The 21,293-nt window shown below is 38.5% G+C and overlaps 1 protein-coding gene across 5 annotated transcripts in view; it reads left to right on the plus strand.

Annotated features, from left to right (window-relative positions):
* Fgd4 (FYVE, RhoGEF and PH domain containing 4) overlaps positions 1–21,293 on the plus strand; it is a 187,246-nt gene that overhangs the window by 125,842 nt on the left and 40,111 nt on the right. For 3 of the 5 annotated variants that reach the window (XM_055599133.1, XM_055599131.1, XM_055599132.1), the window contains exons 8-10: positions 11,299–11,437; positions 15,352–15,410; positions 15,686–15,832. In XM_055599133.1, coding sequence (XP_055455108.1) covers positions 11,299–11,437; positions 15,352–15,410; positions 15,686–15,832 — 345 coding nt within the window. Of the gene's footprint in view, positions 1–3,138; positions 3,233–11,298; positions 11,438–15,351; positions 15,411–15,685; positions 15,833–21,293 lie in introns of those variants that run through there. The other 2 variants (XM_055599135.1, XM_055599134.1) reach the window with 2 other exon arrangements.

A 21,293-nucleotide genomic window follows, 5' to 3' on the forward strand; every position in this document is an offset into this window, starting at 1 on the left:
AAGGAAGGAAGGAAGGAAGGAAGGAAGGAAGGAAGGAAGGAAGGAAGAAGATGAAGACACCACTGAAGGAAATTTAGCATCTTCAACAAACGGTGCTGGGAAAACTGGATATCCACATGTACAAGAATGAAATGAGACACCTATCTATTACTCTGCATCAGCAACTCCAAATGAATCAAAGAGCTTAGTGTGAAGCATGATGCTGAAACTCTAGAAGAAACATGAATACTTGAATACTACCCTAAAAGGTATAGGTATAAGAGAGGATGTTCTGAATAGGACTCACTTTGCTTTTGAAACTAGCAAAGGCTAGCCTTTTAGAGCCTGTCTTAGTCACTTCTATTGCTGTGAAGAGACCCCATGACCAAGTTAACTCTTAAGGAAGAAAGCATTTAAACAGCATTAAAATTGCTGTTTCAGAAGCTTAATTCATTATCATCATAGAAGGGAACATGACAGCAGGCAGGCTCTGCAGTAGTAGCTGAGAACCACATCCTGATCTGTAGGCAAGGAGCACAAGACAGAGACAGAGATGAAGAGAAAGAGGCAGAGAGTCAGAGAGAAAAGATGGCCTGGCACTGGTTTTTGAAACCTCATAGCCCATCCTCATTAACACATTTTCTCCAACAAGTCCATATCTCCTAATCCTTATAATTTCAAACAGTTCCACTTTCTGGTGACTAAGCATTCAAATATATGAGCCTGTTGAGGCCATTCTCACTCAAACCACCATATCTTATTCCCTGACCCCCATAGACTTGTAACCATATCATAATGCAAAATATGTTTGGTTCAACTTCAGAATTCCTCATTGTCTGCCATAATCTCATCACTGTTTAAAAGTCCAAAGTATCTTCTGAGACTCATGGCAAGTTCTTAACTGTATCCCACTGTAAAAGTCAAAATCAAAAAACAAATCACATACTTCCAAAATACACTGGCACAGAATATACAATACTACTCCAAAAGGAAGAAAGGGAACATAGTGAGGAAATACTGGACCACAGCAAGACTAAAATCCAGCAGGGCAAACTCCAAATTCTGCATCTCCATGTCTGATGTCACAGTGCTCTTCAGAACTTCAATTCCTTTCAGTTTTGTTGACTGCAACATACTTCTCTCTCATGGGATGGTTCCACTCCTGTTAGCAGCTTTCCTTAATAGGTGTCCTGTAACTATGACATCTCTAACATCATGGGGTCTATAACACAATCCAGGCTTCAGTTTCATAGCTTTTCACAGTGGCCTTGGCAGCTTTCCTTAGCCATAGAGATCGATTCCATAGGCTCTTTCTTGTATCCTGGACTGTAAAGCCAGAAACACATGGCCCAACCTGCCAAATTCTGCTGCTTGATGGGGCAAAAACTTGGTCCCCTCTTTCAGGTACATTTGCATCAGCTTTCTGTTATTGATGATTACCTTCCCTGCTTAAGATTTCATTTAATTCCTTTTTTATAAGTTAGACGCTTAGTTAGGTGAGATCTTGCTCTGAGGTTACCACTCCTTTTATTTCATTTATCATCAGGCTTGCCTTTAAACTTTTTATCTCCTTGAACACTAAATTTAGTTCCATTACGCTTCCAAGTGCTTCTTTTCTCCTCAGACTGTACATTTTGTATTTCTCTTTGTTCAGCTTGCTTCTTTTCAGTGTAGGTCTGCATAAAAGTTATTACTAATAACTACACAACAGATTCAATTCTAGGCTGTCTTGAAATCTCCTCTGCAAAAACCATTAATCCAAAACACTTCAATTTAGCCTCACACATAATTTTTAGGACAAGAGTTAAAAAAAAAAAAAAAAAAAAAAAAAAAAAAAGGAAAAAACCACCCTCATTCTTTACCAAAATATCACAAGAATGGTCTCTAGGCCACTTACTAATATTATTCTGCTCTGAAGCTTCATGAGCTGTTCCCACACATTTCTCAGCAACACTATCTTTACTCCTGCTTAGAGAGGAGCAAAAAAAGGTTTGTCCCCCTTAAAGCATCCAAATTTTTTTTTCTAATCCAAACTCTCAAAGTCTTCCATATTCATCTGACAGACAGTATGGCCTTGTCTATCACAGCAGTATACTTCTCCCTGGCACCAACTTCTGTCTTAGTCACTAGTCTATTGCTGAGAACTTATACCATGACCAATGTGATTCATATGAAAGAAAGCACTTCATTGGAGGCTTGCTACCACATTCAAAGGTTTAATTCATTTTCATAATGGTGGGGAACATAGCAGCAATGATGGAAGACATGGAAAGTGGTTTAGAGCTATACCCTGACTTACAGGCAGGCGCGCGCGCGCGCACACACACACACACACACACACACACACACACACAACACTGGGCCTGGCATTGACTTTTGAAATGTCAAAGCCCAACCCCAGTGGCACACTTCATCCAACAAGGCCCTACCTAATCCTTCTAATACTTTCAAATAGCATCACTCTCTGGGGACTAAGCATTCAAATATATGGTCTATGGGGGCCATTCTCATTGAAACCACTTCATTCCAGAGTCATAGAACACCTATAAGGAAAGCTGCAGAAGAGGGGTAGAACCATGAGAGGCAAGTGTGTTGCAGTCAACAACACTTAGAGAAGTTGGAGTTCTGAAGAACACTTTGACACAGACATGGAGATGCAGAATTTAGAGTTTGCTCTGTTGGGTTTTAGTCTTGCTTTGGTTCAGTATTTCGTCACTCTGCTCCCTTTTCTCCTTTTGGAGTAGAAATGTATGTGCCATTGCATATTGGAAGTTATGATCTACTTTTTTATTTTTATTTTTATAGTAGGGTACAGTTAAGAACTTGCTATAAGTCTCAGGAGAGATTTTGGACTTTTAAACAGTAATGAGACTATGATAGACTATAGGGGATTTTGAAGTTGAGCTAAATTATTTTTTCATTATGATATGGCTACAAGCGTATAGGGGCCAGAGAGTGGGATCTGGTGATCTGGATGAGAATGGCCTCTATAGGCTCTTGTACTTGAATACTTAGTCACCAGGGAATGGAACTCTTTGAATGATTAGAAGAATTAGAGGTATGGCCTTGTTGGAGGAAATGTGTTAATGAGGATGGGCTTTCAGGTTTCAAAAGCCCATGCCAAGCCCAGTGTCTCTCTCTCTCCCTCTCTACCTGCAGATCAGGGTGTAGCTCTCAACTTCTTCTCCAGCACTATGCCTGCCATGCCTGCTGCTATGCTCCCCACCATCATAATGGACTGTCCTCTGGAACTGTAAGCAAGCCCCAATTAAATGCTTTCTTCTGTAAGAGCTGCCTTGGTCTTGGTATCTCTTCATAGCAATAGAACAATAACTAAGAATAAGTCTAGATAAATTTATTACATGTGGTAGGCTTACCCATGTAATTCTAGCATTTAGGAGGCTGGGATAGCAGGATGACAAAATTGAAACCTGTCTTCCCTACCTAGTAAGGTGGAGTATAAAAAAAAAACAAAAAACTAACTAGTTGAATATTTATTTACAAAGTGAGTTCCCAGTTTCTTCCTATTTCCCCTTATTGAAATTTAAAGGGGAATGGCTACATTGCAATGAAATCTGAGTTTTAAAATTTATTTTATATCTGTATCAAGGTTTGCCTATATTTTACCAAGTCTGTGTAATAAATTTCAATAATACCATAATCACTTCTGTTATTTCTCCAGTGTGTATTCAAACTTGTAGATAACTAACTCTTATAATACATGAATAGAATTGTAGGTGCTAGTTATTTTAACTTTTATTTACATTTCTTAATCCTCTTTTTCCCCTCTCCACCCTAATCCCTTCCAACACCCCAATACCATGTAGGAGAGAAAGGAGGTTAGTGGGGAGAGAGGGTGGAGTTCTCTTAAGCTACTTCCTGATGGTTAGGGTCATCAGGTTTCTTGGGGCAAGTCTGATCTTCATTTTAGGATATCTCCAACTTCTCATCCAACATCATCCACAGCAACCAGGAGCATCAGGGAGTAGCACTAACACCCTTCTTTCTCAGAGCTCCTCAACACTCTCTGGGCTCTGGCATTTATTCCCTCTTTAGAGGCCTCAGATTTAAACTATTTGCAACTGGCACAGAACCCCTCTCAGTGCCCACATGAGCCAAATAGTTTGCCGCTGTGGACAGTTTGAATCAGTCCTATATCCTACACCTGGGATCAAAACACATGTTTACATCCACAACATAGAATTCTATGCATCACATAATATTCCAATGGCTGGAATTCTATGGCTCTTGACTTCTGCCTTTTATGTTATATGAATAGATTTTATGATACCATTTTGATTCCTTTTACTCTTAAACAAATTTTGAACTCTATTGATTGCTCTTAGGATAGTAACATGCATCTTTGTTATAGCTGGCTTCATATTATGCTAACATCAATCAATGAAATGCTTGATTTCTGTGTAGCTTTCTTCCCTACTCTATGCTTTATTCTATTAGTGTCATTTATATTTTTCTTAGTGATGCTTTCTATTGCTGTGATGAAATACTGTGACCATAAGCAACATGGGAAGGAAAGGGTTATTTCATCTTACAACTCCCTTAACACATCACTGAGGGAAATCAGGGAAAAAACTTCAAGAAAGGAGGAACATGAAGGTAGAAACTGAAGCAGAAGCCATGGAGGATCACTGCTTACTAACTTGTTCTCCATAGGTCATTCAAGATGCTTTTTTATACATCTCAGGACCAACTGCCCAGGTTGGTGCCACCCGAAGTAGGCTGAGCCCTTCAAACCCTCCCATATCAGTCCTTAATCAAGAAAGTGCCTTACAGACTTGACTACAGGCAGATCTGGTGGAGGCATTTCCTCCTCCAGCTGTGGTTCCCTCTTCTCAGACAACTCTTGACATGTGACAAGTTGGTCAAAAAGACAACCAGGACAATACTTTAAGACATTTTTTTTATGTGTTTTAAATTATAGCTCAATATTATAGGGTTATAATTATTATGTACAGTGTCCCATATTTTTTTAGGTTAAGAGATAATATAAGGAAAGTAAATCTATAGATACATTATTATTTATATAATTTTATATATTTTATTATAAAGCATAATAAAGTATACTTTATTATAAAGTGTGGGCTTATATGGGGGTCTACAGTTCTGTTGCATTGACCAGTGATTCTGTTTTTATGCCAACATCATGCTCCTTTTATTACAATAATTCTAAAGTGTAGGATGATGATACCTAGAGATTTTATATATTCTTCAGGGTTGTTTTGGCTATGCTTTATCTTTTGTATTTCTATATGAAATATGATTATTTTTTTATTTATTATTTTATTTTTTTCTAAATAAAATAAATGTCACACAAAAATTAACCAAACCCAAAATCTATAAATCTCAGTGAACTTCAATACATTTATAATAACCATTATGAAATTGTGGGACTTGAGTTTTTCTTGATTTAGTTTTGGTGGTTTAACTGAATATAGAAATCCTTCCATTTCTTTTAGGTTTTCCAACTTCATGTAAAATATTGCCTTATATTTTTTCTTTCCTTCTTCAATTTTTTTTTTTTTAATTTTTGGTTTCTTGGGTCAAGCATCTATCAGTTTTCTTTATCTTCTCAAAGAATGAGCTCTTACATTTGCTGATTCTTTATATTTTTTCTTTCTTCCTATCTAATTGACTTTTACTCTGCTTTTTATTATTTTTTACCATGGGCTTGGTTTGTATTTAGTTTGTTCTTGTTTTACCAATTTTCTGAGTTGTGTCATTTAGCCGTCAATTTGTGCCAATGAAGGCACATTGTCTTGGCTGTTAGTGATTATGTTTTTGTGCTAGTGTCTAGGCATCAGAATTTAGATGGCTGCAGTGATTCTAGGTGTTGATATCTGGCCTTGTCTTTGTTGGGTGGTCTTCCAGTCCTTGGTTTATGTTGCCCTCTCTGGGTCTCAAGAAGATGTGGTGGCAGTGGGTTGCCTGATAAAGAGCCCTCTGTAGGTCAGTATATGGCAGAGAAGAATAGGAATGGCCCAGGAGAAAAGGCTTAGAGGGGCTGAGAGACAGAGTGGAGAAGATTCTATCCATACCAAGAGACAGGCTCCCCAGGAACTTGGAAGTGTGGTGAAAGGAGGAGTACCTAAAAATAGGTTGCAGTAGGACAAAGAATAATCTGGAGAGAGAGAGAGAGAGAGAGAGAGAGAGAGAGAGAGAAGAGAAGAGAGAGAGATGAAAGCTATTAAGACTGTAGGTCTGAGCGAAGAATTAGTGTCTCCAGTGAGTGTAGTTGAGGTTGGAGGAGGGGCAGCTGCAAACATGTTGTTACAGGGCTGGTGTGAGCCTGGAGAGATGATAATGGAGGTCAGGAAGGAGAGTAAAATCACTTCCCTCTGTCTAGTTCTTTCACCATCAAGTGAAACCTCTAGTGCCAAGAATAGGTTATATATGGTTTAGTCATTGACCAAAGGTCTTCCATGGAAACCATTGATTGGACTATTGCACTTACATATCATTGAATATTTAAAAAGTTGAGCTGGTGCCTAACTAGAGTCTTCACTACTACAAACTAGTGTTCATGATGCTGTAAGTTACAGTGCGTGCTACCAGAGAAGAAAGGTAAACAACAATCTAATTACAAACCCTATGATTTATGATCTGCCCATAGTGGGAGAAACAGTGGGAGTAACCACTCTCTGATTGGATTTAAGGCCCACTCCATGAGATGGAAACCCACCTTATAGTTCTCAGCTGGCCAAGAAGATGTGACAAAATAGGTAATGGGTCTAGGAGAAAACCAAATACCATTTTTATGCTAAAGGAACATAACAAAAAAATGACTCCTAATGATACAGATCATTCCCTTGTTCAGTCAGCACCAGAGAAATGTCCTCTTGCTGTAGATGGAAACTAACACAGAAAACAAAAACTGGACAATGTGCAAAAAGTGAGAGACCTTGGAACACTAAATCCTAAATGGGAGTTCTTCACACTCCTTCCCTCAGGGATAAGGGCCTATGTGAAATAGAAGGAAGAAATATTGTAAGAGCCAAAGAGGGATGGATGACACAAAGGAAACTGTGTCCTTCATATACAATAGGACTGTGGTAACATTCATAGCGCTACACATTTTCAAGCCAGGCAGAGAATGAGAGACAGAAAGAGAAAAACAGACAGAGACAGGCAGAGACAGAGAGAGGAGAGGAGGAGAGGAGAGAGAGCAGAGAAAGAGGGACATAAGTAGAGAAGGAGAAGAGGGGAGGGAAAAGACCAAGACCTAAATATTGAAAGCTAAGATCCAGAAATGAGAGAAAACGTGCCATTTCTCTTTCATGCCACCCTTTTACTATTCATTATGCAGTTTATGAGCATGTGGGCTGTAACGCACAGGTATCTCTGTTGTAAGATATGGATCTTTAGGGTATATGCCCAAGAGTGGTATGACTGGGTCATGTAGTAGGTCTATTTTTAGGTTTTTGATGAACCTCCACATTGATTTCCATGGTGCCACACCAGCTTGTATTCTTCTCAGCAATGAAAGTGTTCCACTTTCTCATCACCATGCAAACATTTGTCACTATTTATTTTGGAATCTTAGCCATTTTGACTAAAATAAGAAAATCTCAACTTAACTGATTATCATTGTTGGTGGCTAAGAATGTTGAACTTGTTTGTTAATCTTTCTCAGCCATTTGTATTTCATCTTTTGAGAAATCTGTTTAGTTTCATGCTCCATTTTTAATTGGATTGTTTGTTTTAAATGTTTAGTTCTTTGTATAGTCTAGCTTATCAGATGTAGAGCTAGTAAATGTTTTCTCCCACTCTGTAGGCTGCCTCCTCAACTGAATGATGGTGTCTTTTGCTATGCAGAAGCATTTTAGCTTCATGAGATTCTATTTATTAATTGTTGGTCTTAATGTCTATGCTGTCCTCATCCTGTTCAGAAAGTCCTTTCCTGTACTGCTAAGTCCAAGCATTATTTTCTCCTCTCTCTTTCCTGTTTTATGTTGATGTCCTTCATACAACTAGAACTGAGTTTTGTGCAGGTTGAGGGTAAATGTAGCCAGTTTTAAGAACAACAGTTTTTGAAGATGCTGCTTTTTCTTTGATGTGTATCTGTCAAAAATCAGGTGGCTTAAGGAGTGTGGGCTTATATGGGGGTCTACAGTTCTGTTGCATTGACCAGTGATTCTGTTTTTATGCCAACATCATGTTCCTTTTATTACAATAATTCTAAAGTATAGGATGATGATACCTAGAGATTTTATATATTCTTCAGGGTTGTTTTGGCTATGCTTTATCTTTTGTATTTCTATATGAAATATGATTATTTTTTCATTTTCTGTGAGGAATTATATTGGTATTTTCATTACACTGAATCTTTAGGTTGCTTTTGGTTAAGATGCCCATTTTTACAGTATTAAAACCCCCCAATTCCTGAGCATGGGAGGTCTTTATATCTTCTGGTATCTTCTTTAGCTCCTTTTTCAGTGCCTTAAGGTATTATTTATATTTAGGAAGGCTACTTATTTCTTTGTATTTATTTGTATCCTGCTACTTTGCTGAATCATCATTAGCTGTTTGCAGTTTTCTAATGTAGTCTTTAAGGTCTTCGTATATTGAATCATATCATCTGTAAATAATGATATTTTAACTTTTTTCCAAATGTATGTTCTTTACTTGTCTTAATAGACCTAGCTAAGACTTCAAGCACTATGTTGCACAGGATGGAGAGAGAGAGAGGACATTTTTGTCTTGTTCTTGATTTTGTTCTTGATTTTAGTGGAATTTTTCTCCATTTAGCAAATGTTGATAGTATTGGTGAGAGTAGAATGTTGAAATTAACTACATCACTGTGTTATGCCAGTCTGTGCTTTTAATTTTAACAGTGTTTCTTTTTGAAATCGTGTGCCACTGTGTTTGGTGCATGTTTGTTTAGTATTGTAATATTTTGCTGATAGAACTTTTTTTAAGTATAAAATTTTCCTCCTTTTATCACTTTTTACTAGTTTTTCTTTGGAGTATATTTTGTTGATACTAGAATTGCTATGCCTGCTCGTTTTTTACTGGGAATATGTTTTTCCATTCTTTTATCTTAAAGTTGTGTTTTATCATTGACAGTGAGGTATGTTTCTGGGAAGTAACAAAAACCCTGTTTTCTGATCCAGTCTGCTAATGTGGGCCTTTTTATTAAGGAATTTTGACCATTATTAGAGTTATTGTTGAATGACATGTATTAACCCCTGTTGTTTTGATGACTTTGTGGTATGTTTGCAGCTCTCTTTTGATTACTTGACCTGGCACTGTTTGTTCCCTTGGGTATGTTCATACGTCTCTTCAGATTGATGTATTTCTTCTAGTAGCCTCTGTATTAAGGTCTTTCTAGTAGTCATAAATTATTTTAATCTTTTTATCATAGAAAGTTTTTATTTCGTCTTTAATTTTAATAACCTAGATTGATAGCTGTGGTCTTTCAGGACTTGGAATACATCTTACCAGATATATTCTAGATTTAGAGGTTTCTGTCGTATAATCATGTTTTAGTAGGACTGCCCTTGTAAATGACTTGATCTTTCTCTCTTTCATCTTTCAGTAACCTTATTTTATTCACTGTTCTCAGTGTTTGTGGTAGCTTGAATGAGAAGTGTCTCTCATAGTCTCTCATGTATTTCAGCACTTGGTTCTCAGTTGGTGGCATTGTTTGGGGAAGGTTTAGGTGGTCTAGCCTTACTGGAAGAAGTACATCACAGGGGGAGTACCTACTTCCAGCTAGCTCTCTGCTTCTTGCTTATGGTTGCTTTCTTCTTGGCCACCATAGACTCTTTCTTCATGGACTCTTAATCTCATGGAATCATAAGCCAAAATAAACTATAAGAGTATTCATTTTTAGTATCATTTCAGTTTTGGTTTTCATTATAAATTCAAATTGTTTTTATGTCTTGGCTTTACTTTAGTGGAAATGCTTTGAGTTTTTCTCCATTTAGAAAGTTGTTAGTTGTATTGCTGAGAGTCAAGTGTTAAAATCAACCACTGTCTCTGTGTTATGTCAGTTTGTGGTTGTAATTTAATCTTTTTGTCTTTGTCTTTTTTCAGTTGTTTGACCGTAGTTGTAATCATTATCTTGAATTCCTTCAGAGCTCTTTCATATCATTTTCAACAGAAGTCATCATTATAGGATTTATATTTATGGGAGGAGACATGTTATTTTGTTTTTTGTTTTTGTTTTCTTTTTGGGGTTTTTTTTTGTGTGTGTATTGTTTTATTTATGCATTAAGATTTTTGAATCTGGAGTTAGTTGATTGAGTTTTTCTTTTTTCTTTTTTGTTCCAGTCACCTTCTTTCATTGGGGATATTTATGATGTTTAGATGGGAGACAAATTTATGGCAAGATTGGAGTGTCAGTTTCCTTTGTTTGTCTGGTAGTTGAGGCTACCTTCTCTATCCCAGGTCTCTGTAGCCTGGCACCTTCAGTGGTTTGGTGGTAAGGAGCTTGTAACAAGTTCTGCTGGTGATATAGACTGGTCCTGCATCTCAAGACTGTGGAGGATACCTGCAGGGTTCCAGGCAGGCAGCTAGCAAAGCTCTGGGAAGCCTTGAAGGAGGAGGTAGCCTGGATCTTCCAGTCACATATGCTATCTAGAAAGTCCCTTGTAAGAGCAGGCTGAGGACTTGAGTCCCAAACGGAAGGAGATGGGACAGAAGAAGGATAAAATCTCTGGCAAGCAGCCATGGGCCTATCAGAATAAAGGGGATCTGTGAGCTTGGAGTGTGCATAGCCTACCAATGTCTCTATGCCAAGTGGCTAGGCAGAAGGGTCCCTGGTGGAGAGGGTTCTGGGTTCTAGTGAGTCCCATAGGGAGACAGAAAGACAGGAAGAGGTCATTGACCATGGCAAATTGCCTTAAAGTAACCAGAATGAAAGGTAGCTTTGAAGGGAAGCTCAGTATCTCTATATCATATAGGCAACTATCTAGGGTATTTTTAAATGCATGTTCCCTGGCTTTGTCCCCCAACAACGTGATTTCAAAAATGGCTGGGACTCAGAAATGTGCATTTTTCAAAGCACCCCAGATGTAGAATGCAGGTGTCCATGGTAGAAAAATACTGCCATTGATGACACTAAGGTTTTAGATTGGGTAACCTAATTTTTGAATATTATTTTCAAAACTTTAATTACAGGGATTAGTGAGATAGCTCGGTGAGTAAAGGCACTTGCCACCAAGCCTAAGGACCTGAGTTTGATCCCCAGGACCCATGTGGTGCAGAGAACTGAATACTGCAGGTTGTCCTCTGACTTCAGTACATACATAAATAAATGTAACAAAAGATTTAAAAATATAATCTTGCTGGTTACAGAAACAGAAAATCTGTGGAAACTTAACCCTGCAGCACCATATGCTGGAGCCCATTCAGCGGATCCCTCGCTATGAGATGCTCCTGAAAGACTACCTGAAGAAGCTGTCTCCGGACTCCCCAGACTGGAATGATGCAAAAAGTAAATGCTTTTATTCTCTCTCAACAACAGCCTAATAATTTAGCCAGACTGTCCTTTGCTTTCAATGATGTGTCTTCTTACAACTGCTTTAATCAAGTGTTCCTGTTAGAAAATCATCTCACTGGAAATGGTTATCAGCGCCTTAACTGAGCACTCCACCTTAAGTCAGGATCACCCCATTTAGAGAAATGCAGATCATGCTTCCCATTCTGGATTCATGTTCATCACCAACTGTGAAAGCTAAAGCTATAGGCTTAGAAGTGTTTGGAGTAGTAATTGACTAATTATCTTCTTATAGGAAGAACGTGCTGCTGGCAAAGGCTAAGAAGACATTTACTATGTAAATTAAACTGTTAGCATTGCTCCCTAACATGCATAGGACATAAGTAAGGTGCTTTATTGTCTAGTAACATTTTCCTAAAAAAAAAAAAAGTAGTAGTTGGGATTAATGCCTTTAATCCCAACACTCAGGAGGCAGATGCAGGCAGATCTCTGAGTTCAAGGCCAGTCTGGTCTATGGAATGAGTTCCAGGACAGCCAGGATTACACAGAGAAACCCTGTCTCACACAAAACAAAAACCACAACTTTATTTCAATTGTGTTGGTTGTCTTAATTATTTCATTAGATTAGAATGCAAGTTTTTTAAGACTAGTTTTTAAGACTAGTAAGGTTCATTAATTCTTTAGTTTCTCATGCAGTTTTTATTTTTTGTGATATTAGAGATTGAGCCCAAAGATTTCCATACCATTTTCTGATATGTACATAGTGGCACTTAATCTCAGCACTAGGGAGTCAGAGGCAGGTGGCTTTCTATGAGTGCCAAGCCAGACTGGGCTAAATAGTGACCCTGTCTTGTTGATGATTATTAATATTTAATATTGATTTATCTTTTAGTTAAACAGCAGTTATTCCTAAACCATCTTTATACCCAAAGATGACTACACAGAGACTACAATTTAATTAACCTAGAGCACAATGCTGGGCAGTAATTATTCCATCCTAACTCCAATCTGCATAGCTTCCTCCCATTCAGATTTCCTACATTATACTTGCTTTTTAGTCCTATCTTAGGTCCCATTCATCCTGGTGTTTCCCAGTCCTCCCTTCTTGGATCTCTTCTCTCACCTGCTTCTTCTTTCCCCTCTGGACCAGGATGTCCTACCCTATTCTTTTCATTGCCCATCTCCAGGCTGGTTGTTTTTATTGGCAATACAAAGAACAGATGGTAACATGTTTACACAAACTTGAGACAGGTGATGCTTAGAAGAAGTATCACAATGCAATGTCCAGATTGAAACCAGATAGTGGGGTATAGAAGTAAGTATTTGAATGAACAAGGGTAAATTGTATACATTCCACAAGAACATTATACTAATACTCTCTCAGAAAGAAAAAAGGAAGAAAGCAAGAAGAAAGGAAGGAAGGATGAAAGGAAAAAATGTTGTACCTTCAGGCCTCTAATACAAGTTTTTAAAACTTCTCAAAAATTAAAGAGATAAATAAAAAATTAACAGTTATGGCTTAAATACTTGATAAACACTAATAATACTAATATCTTTAAAATATTTTTCTCTACATGTTCTTAACTTCTTTCATAAGTTAGTGTTTTTCTGTGATGAGGATCATAATACGATTTTTGGACTCAAAGCCCAATTCATCTTGAACACAGAACGTTTCTATTGTTTTCCCACTATTCCTATGAATTAGTGACCACAGAAACCTCTCTCACCCTTTTCACAGTGAAGTTTGTATGAGTTTGGTGCACGGTCTTTCCCTGGTTTATTACTTCCTGGGAACTCAGCTGAGGTTCTGGTGAATCAAAAATAGGCCTTCCAACTCTCTCTGCGCTCTAGCCTCTGCCTCATCCTATATATCATACACACAGAACTGCCTGTGTCCCTGTAGTTCTGGAACATGGAAAGATGCTCTGTATTTTTCCTTTTAAGTGACCTTATCCTCTTACCCTGCTTTAGAAAGATTCATGTTTAGAAAGACAAGTTGATCTTCAGAGCCCAACATATAAATCAACCAGGTCACAGGACATGGAACATATCACCTGTACAGTGTGTCAGGAATGCAAAGACAGACATTCTTTGTATGGGTTCCCTGGCCCTCAGATCAGATCCCTTCATGAGGACATTTCCCCCCTCACTCACTCTTCTCCTTGCCATTGAATGCAGGACTCAACACAGCAAAGCCACAAAAAGATGGGCAACACCAGCTGCACAGTCTAGGGATACTTACAGATGAAAGCAAAAATAATGTTAATTATCCAGTTTTTAAATACTGGCGTTATTCCTCCCTAAGATATTATTTAGAGATGCCTGAGAGGTACTGGGGAAAGTGGGGAACATTGCTTGGAAGTGGCATGTCACTTGCAACCAGATTACTTCAGTAGAGAGAGGCAAACTCCACAGCAGCCACATTGCAGCAGGAGATCTTTCTTTCTCCTGGAGCGCATCCATTTCCTTTACAGTTTTGTCCTTGGTACTTTCCTTGTCTGGTTTCAAAATTTCTGAGGGTTAGTTCTTCAAATTGTTCTTTGACAGTCAGGAATATGCACCTAGATGAATGTTTGGTCTTGATCTTTTCTGTTCCTCTTTGGGTTATCATCTGGTTCCCCAATTTTCCAGCTCCAGAAGCAGAAAATACACTGAGCCAAGCCAAGCTCATTCTTAGTGGGGCTGTGGATGGGCCGTCTTCAATCATCCTCTCCGGGGTGCAGAGCAGTCCTTCAGTAAGGGACAGTTCTTACAGAGAAAGATGTGTTGGTCCTTGCATAGAGCTGCCACTATGGCCACCAGAACAGCTAATGCATGATTTAAATCCTATGTTCAGCATTGTTTCACTATCCAGTCTTCTATGTCTAAGATTCATTCTTGTCCTAGGTTAGAGTCTTGAAAGTATAAGGTGAAGCAACAAAAGTATGTTCTGCTCAGCAATGCAAAGAACACAGAAAATGTGGGTCTGAGGAATGGAGCTGTGTTTATATGACTTAGGGCTGAGAGGTGCTCTACACGGGTTGGCCAGTTAGTGGCCTTTGCCCCCGCTATTCTTCCACGTTAGCCCCTGGAGCACCACAGTACACACCTCTCTTTTTCTTTTCCTCCCAAGACCTGTTCCAGAAAAAAAAAAAAAAAAAAGTCCCCAGACTCTCTCTATCTGAATCAGGCTGCCATCCTTTGCCAAAGAAAAAGCTGTTTATGTTTTGTAAAAAAAGTGTGGCATCACTAGTTTGAATCATATGATCTGGGGTTTATGTCTGTGTGGAACTAGCCAAGTCACATCACTTCTTCATTTCTATAATGTGGCAAAAGGAAATGAAAGAACTCACCAACTGGTAGACGATGGTTCTTAGGGGATACTTTCCAAAATGTTCCAGCAACTCCTTTAATTGCTAGAAGTATCAAACTTTACATATAGTAATGTTTTTCCTACATATTCCTATGATACGGTTTAATTTGTAAATTAGAGATTAACAATATATAATAAAATAGAATAATTTTAACTGTATGCTATAATGAAATTTATTTTAAACTTAGGAATTTTTTTTCTGGAAATTTCTATGTGCTGTTTTTGACCCACAACAAATTGACAGATAGTGTGCAATAGCTGTGTGTATGAAATTACCCTGGCAAAGTGCTTGAGTCGGTTAATGTACAATGTAAATGCAGTTCATTTTTAAGGCCTAGGATAGACTAAATGTACCTGTGAACCTAATCATCATATATGCCATTTTGCAAGTAAATATCCTGTACATTTAGATAAACTGTTAACAGATGACTTATGGAAACATCATACGAGGCTGTAAGTGGAAACTGCTATGATTTCCATTGTCTTTGCTTTATTTTTATGCTTCTCAAGTAGCACAGGAAGGACAAAACATTTATTTACTTTTCTTTTTTCTATTTAGAGTCACTTGAAATTATATCTACAGCAGCAAGCCATTCTAATAGTGCAATAAGAAAAATGGTAAGTGTCTTTTAGAAGATTTAGGAACCTTCTGGATAGGTAATAGTTGATAATAAAACCTCTGGCTATTGTAGATTTAGACCAAAATGAGCACATATATGTGAGCAGAAAAGAATATTTACCAACTATCTAATCTATTCTCTTTTATTAGGATTCACTTTATTGATACATTTTATACCAAAATATACTACTATTACTATCTATTAACTAATTTTAGTTAAATTTAAATTATCTCCTTATATCTAATCTTGCTGTGTTTTGTTTCAATTTCCCAGGAGAACCTGAAGAAACTCTTAGAGATTTATGAGATGTTGGGAGAAGAAGAAGATATTGTAAATCCCTCAAATGAACTAATAAAAGAAGGACAAATCCTTAAACTAGCAGCTCGGAACACATCGGCACAAGAGCGCTACCTCTTCTTAGTGAGTACAGTATTGTCAGCAGGTTGCACACCAACAGGTCACTACAATTCCTGTATGTATCTTGGAGAAGTGACATAATTTCTTACTTCCAAAATAGTTACATCCATCCCTGCTTTAGTCAACATTGTCAGGATTTTCTATAGGAGACTATCTTAAGAACTCTATGGAATATTTCTTTCATTCTAGCTAGTCAGCTGCAATAGTGCGTACTGAAAACAGGGTAGCCTTTCTATAACATGTGGACGTGATTTTGTTGCCCAACTGTTCGCTGTGACAGTAGTCCCCTAACTCTCCACAGTCACCAGACTACAATATCTATAGAAGAAGGATGTGAGTGTGCTACGTAGTCAACCCTTCCTAAGTTTTCTGAGGATGGCAATTCATCTAGGACTTACCTCAAGTAGGGACATACGTGGACAAATTCTTTTGTTCGGTTTCTGTCTACATTACCTTTATTCTTTGTTATTAAAGTGGATTCTAATTCTCTTTATACCTAAAAAAGATGAAACATCATAATAATGGTTAACAGATAATAAACTAACTAATAAAAGAACTCAGCAAGTGTTATTCATTATGATCATTAAGTTTGTAAAGATCAGGCTAGTGGCTTGCTTTCCTGATGCTAAGCATTCATTCATCTTATCATCTATAATAAGTTGTTTTCAAGGCTTAAAAATTCTAGAAAATGGTTTACATATTTCTTTGAAAAAATGATAGGGATTGTCATAGGAATTTTTAATATCCCACTGTGTTTTGAAAATTTTTATTACATATATTTATTTGTGAGTGTTTGTGTTAGTATGTGTGTGAGGAGCATGTGTGTAAAAGAGACAGATTGCGTGTGTGTGTTTATGTGTGTTTGGGACTGAGTTTTAGGAGTGAGTTGGGGAGAAATGGGGGTGGGGTGAATATGTATGTTTGTGTGTGTGTGTGTGTGTGTGTGTGTGTGTGTGTGAGTAGGGGGTGTGGATCAGTATATGTGGGGGTCAGTGAGAGAAGGAGAGAGAGTGGATGTGTGAGTATATGGCTGGTTATGTGTTTGTGTGTGTGTGTGTGTGTGTGTCTACACATCCATACCATAATTGTGTGTAAAGGTCAGAGGAAAACTTACAGGAGGAATTTCTCTCCTTCTACCATGTGGATTCTGGGGATCAAGCTCAGTTTGTCAGGCTTGATATAAAGCTTCTTTACCTGCTGAGCCATTTCAACAGACTCACAGGTTTTGTGTGTTTGTTTGTTTGTTTGTTTGTTTTTAAAGAACATTTTGTTGCCACACTATGCAACTATTTCATTCTATGATCATTAACTTAAAAACATTTCTATACAAAAGCAAAGAATAGTATATTCTAAGCAATGAATTCTTATGTCACTAATGGATCAATTCATGACTTTAAAAAATTTTTATATTAGTTTATTTACTTTTTATCTCGAGGGTGCCCCTCCCTCCTTTCCTCCCAGTCCCCCAACATTTCCCTTCCCTTCTTCCTTCTCCCCCAGAAAAGGGGAGCCTCCTACATTACATTTCCCCAGCATATCAAGTCACATCAGGACTGAACTTATCTTCATCCCCTGAGGCAAGGCAGCCCTGCCAGGGGAAAGTGATCCAAAAGCAGCCAATAGAGTCCATGTTAGAAACAGCTGTTTCCACTCACCAGGTACCCCATTTGCAGACCAAGCCACCTGTCGGCTACATGTGTGCAAGGGGTCTAGGTTCAGATCATGAATGCTCCTTAGGTGATGTCTCAGTCTCTGAAAGCCCCCATCAGACTGGGTTAGTTGTCTCTGTTGTTCTTCTTGTGAGATTCCTGTTCCCTCCAGGTCCTTCTGTCTTTCCCCCAACACTCCTTCAGGACCCTCTGAGTTCTGCCCATGCTTGTCTGCAAGCTCCCCATCTGTATCTGCTGTTGGCTGGAGCCTCCCAGAGGGCAGTCAAGTTAGGCTCCTGTCTGAAAGCAGAACAGAGTGTTATTATTAGTGTCAGGGGCTGGCTCTCTAGCATAGGATGGGTCTCAGGTTGGGCCAATTATTGGTTGGACTTTCCCTCTATCTTTGTTCCCTCCTTATACTTCTTGTAGGCAAACTATTTTTGCTTCACAGGTTTTGTTGGTGGGTTGTTGTTCCCCTCCTTCCTCTAGTCCTGCCTGGCTAGGAGATGGTCAGTCTTCATGCCCCCCCCCCTTAGGAGTTTCAGCTAGAATCACACCCATGTCCTCCCAGGCACCTACCCTGTCACAGGCCTCCAGCTTGACAAAGAGATGCCTCCCCCACCCAGTTTCCCTTCTTGTTCCCAACCCTCTCACCTCCCATCCCCATTCTCCCCACATCTAATCCCCACCCTTGTTTCCCTCCACATTCCATCTCCTGCCCAGTTTCCTCTCTTCACCCACTTCTACAATTATTTCATTCTAAGATTGTTAACTCAAAAAAATTCAAAAACAGGTATCTTTACTATCCAAAAGCAAAGGATAGTATATTCTAAGCAATAAAATTGTTATTTCACCAATGGATAAATTCGTGACTTCTTTGGTTAACCTACTGCATCTGCTAGTGTAGCTTGTATGTATATGTGTTTAGAATTGACCACTTGGAATTGGATAAACCAAAGGGAGCTTGTTCCTGACAGAAACTGATTCTCTCTCAGCAGCCAGACTGTCAGTAGCTCTTCATCAAGGGGTGAAGCTTGTAAAATTTTCTCCATCCACATTGGCCTGTCAACTGATGTTGTTGTTATGCAAATCTTGTTTTAAGTAACTATATCACTGAGACGCCATTGGTGTAGCGTCCCTGTAAAGATAATATTGAGTAGCAGGCATCCTGGCTCTTTGCTTCTTACAGCCTTTCTTGCATCTCTTCCATGATGTTCACTGAATCTCGGGTGTGGGGTAATACTGTAAATGTACCCATTGGGCTTTTTCTGCACATCATGAGCAGTTGTGGCTGTCTGTAATAGACTGTATCTGTTGCAAGAAAGAAACTTTTTTGATGAGCAGCAAGAGCTATACTTATCTTTGCATATAAAGCTAATGATTTTGTATGTACTTAGAAATAAGAAATTATATTATTTAAGAAAATGACAGTAGTAGAGTCTTCTTGGGTCTCTGACCTCTCCAGTTATAGGTAGTTGGCTAGGTTCAGAGCTACAGGTATGAATTCCCTCCTATTAAGTAGACCTTGAGTCCAGTTAGACAGCTGCTGGCTACCTCCAAGATAAAAGTACCACTATTGCAGTATTGGAGATATTTTCTGGGCCAGCCACTCAATAATAATTATAGATATTATCCAAGTTCATTGTAAAAACTCCTCATTTTTGCCAAGCAGAAGTACTTTGTTTTGCCTAGGTTATAGTTTTATACATAGCAAAATAAGAAACAAGAGCATACAATAATCGTACCAGGGTTCCAAGTTCTATTCAGAAGTTCATTACAAAGTGTAGGTTTCATTATTGTTTACATAAGAACATGGTTGCCATTGAAACACCAGTTCCAAGGGGAGGAACCGTACCTACCTTGGAGAGGAGCAACAGAGAAGTCCATAGAATTGGTGAAGAGGCAGAGAAAGACCAATGGTGATCAAGAGCCTTTATGGCTTACAAAGGAAACAAGAAGAACCAAATAAAAGGCTTAGAATCCCTGGACTGAGCAATTTCAGTGGGGTCTGAAGTATAGGGGTCTCTGTCTCGTACCTGGCCTTGAGGTGATGAGGGTAAGGAGTGATGGTTCAGGTTAATAGAGTATTTGAGTATTGCCTCTGGGCTAGTTGACTAAGTAGGAATGTGTGTTCCCATTAAGCACTGTGGATTAAGTGTCAGTGTCAGTTAGATGTGCAAATGTCAAAGCATCAAACATGTCAAATAGAAAAACTTGTTTTTTTATTGGACAGAACTCTTAGAATCGGTGTCTGCCTGTCTTTACCTGTTGCTCATCTTTATATTTCTTGCCACCACGGTCTCTTTTTGTTTGTTTCTTTGTTTCTGTGGATTCTCCAGAGTGTTGCCTGGTTTTGTGTGTCAACTTGATACAAATTAGAATCATCAGAGAGGAAGGAGCTTCACTTAAGAAAATGCCTTCATGCGATCCAGCTGTAAGGCATTTTCTCAATTAGCAATCAATGGGGAAGGGCCCAACCCATTGTGGGTGGTGCCATCCCTGGGTTGGTGGTCCTTCGTTCTCTAACTAAGCAGTCTGAGCAAGCCAGTAAGCAGCACATGCACAAACACACACACACACACACACACACACACACACACACACACAAACACACCCATGGCCTCTGTGTCAGCTCCTGCTGCCAAGTTCCAGCCCTGCTTGAGTTCCTGTTCTGGCTTCCCTCGATGATGTAGTATGATCTGGAAGTGAAAGCTAAATAAACCCTTTTCTCCCCAACCTGCCTTTTGGTCATGGTGTTTTATTGCAGCAATAGAAACTCTAACTAAGACATCCAGGTAACATACTCAACATCTAAAGATTCAGATCTAGGATCCACAGATAGATAAGTAACACGTGAATTTGCATTGTCATGTCTGGGTTTCTTCACTCAGTATAATATATTGTTTCATCCATTTGGAAGCATTTTATTTCATTTTTCTTTACAACTGAATAGAATTCTACTCTGTATATGTACCATATCCTAGCTATTGTGAATAGAGCAAAAATTAGCTATGTAATAAAATGTTGATTCTTTTGGACATACGGCAAGGAGTGGTTAACCAGGTCCTATAATAGGTCTCCTTTTAGCTTTTTGAGAATTCTTCATTGATCTCCATAGTGGCTGCAAAAGTTAGCAGTCCCAACAGTAGTGAAGGAAGGTTCCCCTTTCTAAACATACTTAACAGCATTTCTTTTCTTGATCTGACTGGAGTAAGGTGAAATCTCAAATTTGCATGTCCCTAATTCTAAAGGATATAAACCACTGTTTAAGGTATTATTTTCTTAACCATGTTTGTTTCTTCTTTTGAGAACTCTGTTTAGATCCATTACCCATTTTTAAGTTGGGTCATTTGTTTTCTTCATTCTTCATTTTTTTCAAGTCCTTTGAATATTATGGATATCAATCCTTTATTAGGTATACAGCTAGCAAGGATTCTCATCCATTCTATGGGCTTCCTTTTCACTCAACTGATTGTTTCTTTTGCCACACAAAAGCTTATTAGCTTGGAAGGGTCCCATTTGTCAGTTCTTGGCCTTAATTCCTGAGCTAATGGAGTCCTATGCACAGTCCTGTACCTGTAGGGTCTGTCTTTGCTTTCTTCTGCAGCTTCGTTGACTTAGGCTTCACAATGAGGTCTTTGATCCATTTGAAGCTGATTTTTATGCAGGGTGATAGGTTTGAGTCTCATTTTATTCTTCTAATTAGACATCTACTTTTTCCAGCATTGTTTGTTGAAATGCTGTGTTTTCTTCACTGTCTGGCATCTTTGTAAAATGGCTGTAGATATCTATACTTAATTTTGGATCTTCTATTT

Source organism: Psammomys obesus, unplaced genomic scaffold (genome assembly GCF_907164565.1).
Source record: "Psammomys obesus unplaced genomic scaffold, mPsaObe1.curated_primary_1811, whole genome shotgun sequence".
Classification (NCBI taxonomy): domain Eukaryota; kingdom Metazoa; phylum Chordata; class Mammalia; order Rodentia; family Muridae; genus Psammomys; species Psammomys obesus.